The 8,461-nt window shown below is 36.3% G+C and overlaps 1 protein-coding gene across 1 annotated transcript; it reads left to right on the top strand.

Moving 5' to 3' along the window:
- The first annotated feature begins 1,078 nt into the window (after nucleotides 1-1,078).
- Nucleotides 1,079-7,197, top strand: NPS (neuropeptide S). Its single transcript, XM_072424839.1, has 3 exons — nucleotides 1,079-1,101; nucleotides 1,213-1,291; nucleotides 7,018-7,197. Exons 1-3 carry the CDS (start codon nucleotides 1,079-1,081, stop codon nucleotides 7,195-7,197), a joined length of 282 nt encoding a protein of 93 aa, XP_072280940.1.
- The last annotated feature ends 1,264 nt before the right edge of the window (nucleotides 7,198-8,461 follow it).

The raw sequence follows: 8,461 nt of genomic DNA on the forward strand, positions 1-8,461 counted from the left end.
ATAAAGGCAAACACAATGGGAGGGTTTCCCCAGTGCCATTACTTTTGCCTATTCAAAGTGGGTAAGACCAGGTGTTCCCAGGTCATAATTGACAAGCTACACTCTCATGAATCTGCAGTGACAAAGCTGATAGCCAACCCCTTGCAACATATTCCCAGATTTTTAAAGAACATATTCCAGGTGTCTAGATGGTTTATTTCTTGGTTTTACTTAAACCTACGCCCATCCCACTGGTTCTAGTCTCCACTCTCATTTATTAGCCTGATACCAAAGTCATGGTCAGTATAGATTTTGGTATTATTGGATTTTGGTATTATATGGATTGCCACATGGTAGGATTTAGGAAAACATTGGACAAGCTGAGGTCTAGTCCTCATCCTACGGGTGTTAAATTATGCCCATTAATAGTCCCATACTAAAGTCTCAGTGGTCATTATAGGCTATCGTATTTGATTGATGAATGATGGGGCTTAGGTCTCCATTACTTGAGTTAAGGTCTACATTGTGCCAAGGTACAAGGTACAATTTATCGTTGATTGCAAAAATACAAGCAGACACATTTTGGTGCTTACCTAAGAAAATCGATAGCTATTATTGTTTATTACATTTCAACTTGGCTTAATTTTTTAACTTTCGCTAAGGAGGAACCAAGCCTATTGGACTTTTGGTGCTATTTCCTAAACAGCTAGTGTAGAATGAAATACTATGGAAAGTCTATGACAGGCTCGACAAAAGTACACATGGAAAGTGGTGGCAGTACCAGTTACTCAGTTAACATTTACAGACATGACACATTCAGTTGTACTTTGCCATGCTAAGTTTAGCAGGAAAATATCAGTTCATCTCCAGTACTTTCTCTACTTTTGCAATGGCAGCTTGACAGGTGCCCGTTTCTAAAGGCCACAAATTTTCTGCTGGAGAAAAGTCTCATCTTTGGTCGCATTTCCGCCTTTTAACATTCATTAAAGGCCACCTCGTCATCAATGAGACATCCTACAGTGTGCCACAATGACCCAGGCAGAGAGTATAAATGCCCTACGAGTGTTAGGATGTTAGATAATTCAAATGCCTGTTCACTATGGAAGGAAGACAGCCAAGCAGGTAAGAGACTCTGCAGATAAATAGACATTAAACATTAATGTAATGTATATTTTTTTTTACACCAATTGTGTTGTGTATATTAATTTATTTGTCTGTTTTTGTGTGTCATAGTGTATCCAAATTTCATTTTGTGCTCATCTTCTGGATATCTACAATGCATATATGGTATCAGCCTGGACTGACTTTGATGGTAAGTGTCAAACATGCAAAATGGGGTTATTATTATTATACAGTATTTATATAGTGCCATCATATTACGCAGCGCTGTACAAAGTCGATAGTCGTGCCGTGTTGATAGTACTGTTCTGTACTATTGTAGTCGTGTTCTGTATTTTACTATTGTAGCTGTTAAAATGTGCCCCAGCTTACCTTTATCTCCAGTTGTATGTTCCTTGTTTGTGTTATTTTGCTTTAACTTAAAACAAAAAAAAATTAATAAAAACTGCAAGAAAAAAAAAAAAATGTGCCTCAGCAATTACAGTAGGTTGTGCCAAATAGTTGCCTGTTCTATTGAAAGACCAATATATAATAGGGTGGGTAACATATATACAACTATATATAGTAGAATGCAAACTGTCATGATTTGGGAAACATTGCATGTCCTGTTAAAGAACATTTAACTTTTCCCTCTAAAACACCAATTCTATACTCTTGCTTTTTTGCTTTTATTAATTTAAATGCATGCTGGAACTCCTTATGTGAATACCTGTTTGAGGTCAAAGACTTTGGACAGCCTTTTTCTGCTGCATTACTGATTGACCTCCTATTAGATGAGGTAAGAGGCCAACACCACTAGGTAAAGGTTCATGGGCCAACACCATTTGGAAGAACCAGCTGCATGACTAATATTGTAGGGGGGCGTTCTTTCCACTGGCCACCAATTTAGGAGACTTACTTCCCCATTGGGAAGGGGTTCCTCTGTTATTAAAAAGATTCAGAAGGGATAATTTAAAAAATATAAAAAAGCCCCTTAATCATAATGACAACTAGGCAACCCACATTTTTTTAAGGAGAGGTCAGCAATGACAATCTCTGTATTTCTTTGGTACAGGCTTCCTTCTTTAATCAATACCCTTCTGGGAACATTCTGGGAGGATATTTAATGTACAGCGCTGTGTAATATGTTGGCGCTATATAAATCCTGTTTATTAATAATATTAATAATAATAATAATAATAATAATAATAATAAAATTAATATGCCACTAGTGTAGCTGGAGTACAGGAGTCCTTTAACTCACTGTTTTGCAGTGTGACAGCTGCATCCTGTCAGCTTTAGCTGTCACTATCCTCTCAGTCCACGCTGTTATATTTATTTGAAAATAAACCTATTTTATCAATATTAGATTTCAAGGTGGCCATTTATTTACAAATCCCACTAAATTGCCGGTCAAATTGAGAATCTTCTTAACGATGCAGTTCTGATGAAAGAGGGGGGGGGGTTTAAGTAACCAACTAATTGTGTGCAAAACTTTAACCCCAGGCTCCTTCTTCATGCAACTTTCTTGACAAATAAAAGCAGAACAAAACATATGAACAAATATAACAAGTATTCACAAATACTAAATAAGGATGTTGTATCCAGATAAAATGCAAAACAACAACAGATGAAGTATACAGTTTGACAAGATTTGGAGGCATGGATCATTTTTAGGCACTGACAGATAATAAAAAATGGTGATTCTCTGTGAATATAATATGACTCAATAGGGAAATGGTTTAAAGTGAACCTGTTACTAGAAATGTAGGTCTATTATACATTGTTTGCTTATGGCATTAATTTCTGAAGCATTTGTGACAGACAAGGAATGTATGGTTTTAATTTTGAACTGAAAGATAATCAAGGGATTTTTTTTACTAGCTTCCCGTTATTCAGGCATCTTCCTCCTGGCATCTGCAGCCAATTATTATTATTATGTATTTATATATATATATATATATATATTTTTTTTATAATCAGTACAAGTTACCTAGCAACATAATAAAATTACTTACTTACTTACTAATGACAAAAAAAGCCACGGACAAACGCTATTTGGGAGAAAAGCCATGCTAAAATGATTCATCTACTTCGTCCAATTTCAAGATATTGGTTGTTTATGCTGGTCTTCTCTTTATGGTAGACTTGGATATCGATACGCCTACTTCCTGGAAAGTGTTGTTCACTTGGTTGGCTGTTGTGAAGGGGTTTCTCTTCACCACTGGAATTATTCTGCGATCATCCACCACTGTTGTCTTCCATGAATATCCAGGTCTTTGGGTGTTGCTGAGTTCACCAGTGCTTTGTTTCTTTCTCATGATATACCAAACTGTGGGTGTTGCCACTCTTAATATTGTAGCAATTTCTCGGATGGGTTTTTTCTGTTTTTGCAGCTTAAGAATGGTGTGTTTTACCTGCATGGAGAGCTCCTTCGACCGCATGTTGTATGTTCACAGGGAAATGTTCCACATATAAGCAGCCCCCTCAAATCAACTCCAGGCCTTTAATCTGCCTAATTGATAATGACATAACAAAGGTATTGCCCACACCAGCCCATGGAATAGCCTTTGAGTCAATTGTCCAATTACTTTTGAGCCCCTGAAATGAAGTGAGTGTGTAAAAAAAGGCTTTAGTTCCTCAATTTTTCAAAATTAGAAAAAAGTTGTCTCTGTCTAAATATTTTTGGACCTAACTGTATATGTATATATATAAAATGCCTGTGAAATCTGCAGTATTTTAGAGGAAATAACTTCTATAACTATAAAAGGAAATAAACTAAAGAAAAGAACTATTCAGAACATTATTAAGAATATTACAGTGCAACTGCAGCCAAAACATTTCTTAGGGGTTCAATAAAAAGCAGTACACATTTATAAAACATAGTGATTTACTATGTCATCTTAGGGACTCTAAAGCTGCTATAGAAGTACAGAAATGAATAAAAGTTCTGTGTTAAAAAAATAAATGGTAATATAAAGCCTGGTTTTGGTACCAGTCAAAGTCAGGTGCCCTGTCCTTATCCAATTACAGAATTCCACTAACCAGAAAGGTTTCACTGTAATCCTGATTATTATGAATAGGATGGTAAGCACTGCACAGGACCAGTTCATAAGGGACAGATGCGCAATAGTTCTCAAACCTCTCTACACTGGCCTATCTTCTTATACACTTATGAATTTATACCCTACAGTGATTAATTATAATATCATTGTAATTTACAGCAAGGGGTACATTGTTTTATAGTTTTACCGTTATTTTGAGCATTATGAGATGAACAGTGTGGACATAAAAAAAGAAACTCTGCATCAATGTATCTGGCCAGTGTGTCATGGAGAGCTTTTTGGGTATTATGTGTTATGTTGGACTTGGTGGAAAGCTAATGATAGGAATGTGGTGGTCTAGTAAGTGGTTTGTGAAGGTCCAAAGTCAGTGAAGGCATCCCAAGCTATTAGAGGGAAGGACACATAAGCACACCTCACTTTTAATAAGACTCATCCTAGGAAGCTTGGCAAGCACACTCTATGGTCACAAGACCCGTTACTCAGCCCCTCTGGGGCAGTTGCATAGTATGCTAAAGGTGTGAAACTTTGTGTAAGCCAATATTTACATAGGCAACCTTGGATAACATGATAAAGTGAATAAAATCTCTAGATCAACAGAACAAATTGTTTGTAATAGCAACAGCTTAATGGGCAGTTTTTGGTAGCTTGATGGTAGGTTGCAGATGGCAGCTCAATGCTTCAAAATATTTTTACAGAATACAAGTGAATAATTGTGCATTGTCTATTTCATGCTCAATTCTATTGGATGGGAAATAGAGGAAACCTCACTCTCTTCTACTGAAACAATTACTCACCCACCAAAAATAAAAAATGATACATAATTCAATTAATTACAGAAATTTTACGTTGACTGCGCACATTTCGCTCTACCCTTACAAGTTAGTCAGTGCTACTGCAACAGACTTGGTCAGTCCAAATGCATGTAGGGTAGGGTGGTGAATTTGGGCACTATGGCCCCATACCAAGACTTTTAAGGGTTGGTCCTGCTCTCCAGATTTGCAGGCAATACCGATAGGCAATTGTTTTTTTTCCTGGCTTTTCATTATTTTTCCTATTGGGTATATGGGTACATATGGATAAATTGGTACATACAAGAAACAACCGAAAGTAATAGTAGCACAGGTTATAGATTTAACAAAACATTTATGATCAGCCTCTATATACAATACCATATGGAGAGGAGGCAGAATGAAAAAGTGTGGAAATCTTGAGTACATGACTGGTGTATCACTATCAAGTAGATGATAGGCGATAGGTCTACTTGCAAATTCCTGTCCACAATGGTGGTCTTTTACATTTATGTGGACACATTCTTAACCTTCTTCACCTGGTTCAGCTATATATATTTTCTGAAGTTTTCCTAATAAAGGAAGTTAACAATCACTTCAAGTTTTTGGCTATTAATTACCACATTGTAGGTAAGCGACTATCTTTTGAAATTTCAGTGAACCAGCCAGACCTTGGTCTTATGAAACAGATCTTCCTAGCATGGGGTGATAGACGGCAGACCTCATCCTATTATTCCAAATGCAATTAATTAAGCCTGGCTTAGTAATATAGTCATTTATATGAGATATTTTAGTAAAGTGACTTTTATCACACAGTGCAGTGTTTCATGATTAATACATTCAACCTTTTCTTACTTGGAAATGATGGTCGGAGAGAGGCATTGCTACTGATACAGATAGATGACGGCATGTAAAGATCATCACAAAAGGCTTGCATCCAACTAACTTGTCCAAGTCCACTTTACACTGATATTTTTGGTTTAACTTGAGTCCATTAGGTTGAATCCCCCATTGCTTTCCAATAGTCAGGGATTTTGTACTCCCACAAGGGTCAACTAAAATCTTTGGCACATCAGTGATGGACTTATTTTAGATTATGAAGTACTGGGATGGATGAAGACCCAATGTACCTATATTCATTTATAAGTTTATATGCATTTATAAGTATAATATTGTGGGTGTATATACCTGTGATCTTTTTGCAGTTGACAATGATGGGTTACTTGTAAATTTCATATGCCTTTTTAATAAGCCAGTTTTTATTTTTATGCATAAACAGATTGAATTTGGTGAATAAAACAGATAATCCTCTAACCACTCCACCAATCAATAAACAAAAATGTTCTTCACCAAAATTTAAGTTCATATATATGAATCATATTTTATCCATATAGATGTATAGGGAGAAAAGTGGCTTGCCTAGGGGTGGTTTTTCTATTCTGTGTAAAGTTGTGTGCACTAGGAGTAAATGTAGTATGTTTCTGTAATAAAAGTTTTATGCCATCAGAGACTGGTACTTGGCGACTATTTTCTTTGTTGTTTCTTTGTCTTTGTGGACCGATACCACAGTGCCTTTTATGGGATGAAATAGTTAGAAATGGTGTCCATTCCTCTTTTCCTATGTCCACAACATAGATGGTAAATAGACTGTAGTCCCCATATTAGAACTGGGCAAACACCAGACAAAACAATGTATGTGGGACAGCCTTGAATCTTTGGCACAATCTACAGGGGAGTTGTTAAAATAAATTATTTTCTCAATCATATGGGTCAGCTGTAAATGGCTAAAAGTACCAGCCAGTCAAAACTGTGCTATATGAAAACCCCTGACTTCTGAGTGGCTCAACGGCTGCCATGGTTTATGTCATTCAGATCAGATGTTACTGTGAATTTATCAAATGATTTGAATATATTAAAATGTGTTCCAATCAGCCCACCATAGCCCGAGGCAAATGTTTTGGTTTGTTTCGTGATAGTTTTTTTGAATAAATATATATATATATATATATATATATATATATATATATACACACACACACACACACACATACACACACTACAGTTACAATGTTTGTGTCTTTTTCCAGTCCTCCGGGAAATCAGAACACTGTCTCATCTTGCTCAACAGCTGCTTGGTTGAAGTTGACCGAAGTGAGGAACTCGCCTTTCTGAAGCCACTACTGGAGAAGTCTTTTATAAAGAGGTCCTTCCGGAATGGTGTTGGATCGGGATTTAAAAAAAATTCCTTCAGAAGGGCAAAATCCTAAAGTGTTCTCATAAAGGCCCATTTCACACACTGGAAGAATTCTTTTTATAGATGCACTGAAAGTGGACCTATTTGGCAAAATTCAACATGGACTTTTAATACCACTGTAGTAAACACTGATTTGTAATGTATTGGTTTTGTCACACCCATCTGTCCTGAGAAATGTAAGCTGTGAAAATTACCCCCTCCCGCCTTGTTTTTTCAATGACAGGGGAAGTATTACACTAAATGTGAAATGACCTGAAATGTCAGAACCACAGAAAGCATGCGAGAGTGGCCTGTTAGCATTGACAAAAATATAAATTCTGCTTGACCATAAAACAGTTTATAGAGCAGCTGCAACAGGAAGAACAGGAGTTGGGGCAAAGAAGGTAGCCCATCTCCTTTTATTTTGGATCATCCCTGCACCATAAACTCCAATCCCAAAAAGTCCCCAAAGGTCCACCCAACCTCAGCACAACTCCACTGTCCACTGTCACCTCTCACTACGATCAGCTTTCACTTCCTATTCTGGAAAGGACTATACGTGCAGTATAAGTATTTTTGGAGAAATTGCATCTAGTTATAAAAGTAATTGTATCTATGCATGTTTTAAACCAGACCTGTAAAAAAATAGATCTGGGTTCAGACATGATTCAATAATTTCATTTTCAATTCACCTAAGGAAGCAAAAGCGATCAGTATGATTTAATTTTTTGGTTTATCAAATAATGTTTTCCTATTACATAATATTCTTTTTCCATATTATAACATGTAGGAACAAAATGCCTCAAATGGAAAGATTTGTAACCATGATTTAAATTTCAATGAACGCAAAAGAAATTTTCAAAACCCAAGTGAAATAGTTCATGGATGATGCATGCAAATGACAAATTTCAATTTTGGAAAAAAATATCCAATGAGTGGTAAGCTTAAAGTAGCAATTTGTCAAGAACATCATGATCTGAAGCTGCCTGAAATTGGTCTGTTCATGAATGCACATGCATCTACTAGTCAATAGGATCATTAGAATATAAATAAATATACCATCTAAATACTGATATTATTTCAGTTTTGGCAGATAGCCATTTGTTGAATTGTTGACCCCAAAGCCTGATCTCAAAGCTCAGCAAGAATGTTTTACTCCACCATATTATAAAATGAACCCAAGAAGGCAAAGGGCAGAAGATCAGAACTTGGAATTTAGGATGACATAAGGATATGTGGGAAGAACTGGGCACTCAGGAAGACATAAGTATAGGTGGGTAGAATTGGAACCTTGGCAT

This window comes from Pyxicephalus adspersus, chromosome 10 (assembly GCF_032062135.1).
Source record: "Pyxicephalus adspersus chromosome 10, UCB_Pads_2.0, whole genome shotgun sequence".
Classification (NCBI taxonomy): Eukaryota; Metazoa; Chordata; class Amphibia; order Anura; family Pyxicephalidae; genus Pyxicephalus; species Pyxicephalus adspersus.

What these genes read in the sequence shown, in the direction of transcription:
- NPS (XM_072424839.1), top strand. Translation starts at nt 1,079, where the DNA reads ATGGAAGGAAGACAGCCAAGCAG. An exon ending in GAAGGAAGACAGCCAAGCAG is followed by an intron (nt 1,102 to 1,212) that starts GTAAGAGACTCT and finishes TGTGTGTCATAG; the next exon opens with TGTATCCAAATTTCATTTTG. An exon ending in AGCCTGGACTGACTTTGATG is followed by an intron (nt 1,292 to 7,017) that starts GTAAGTGTCAAA and finishes GTCTTTTTCCAG; the next exon opens with TCCTCCGGGAAATCAGAACA.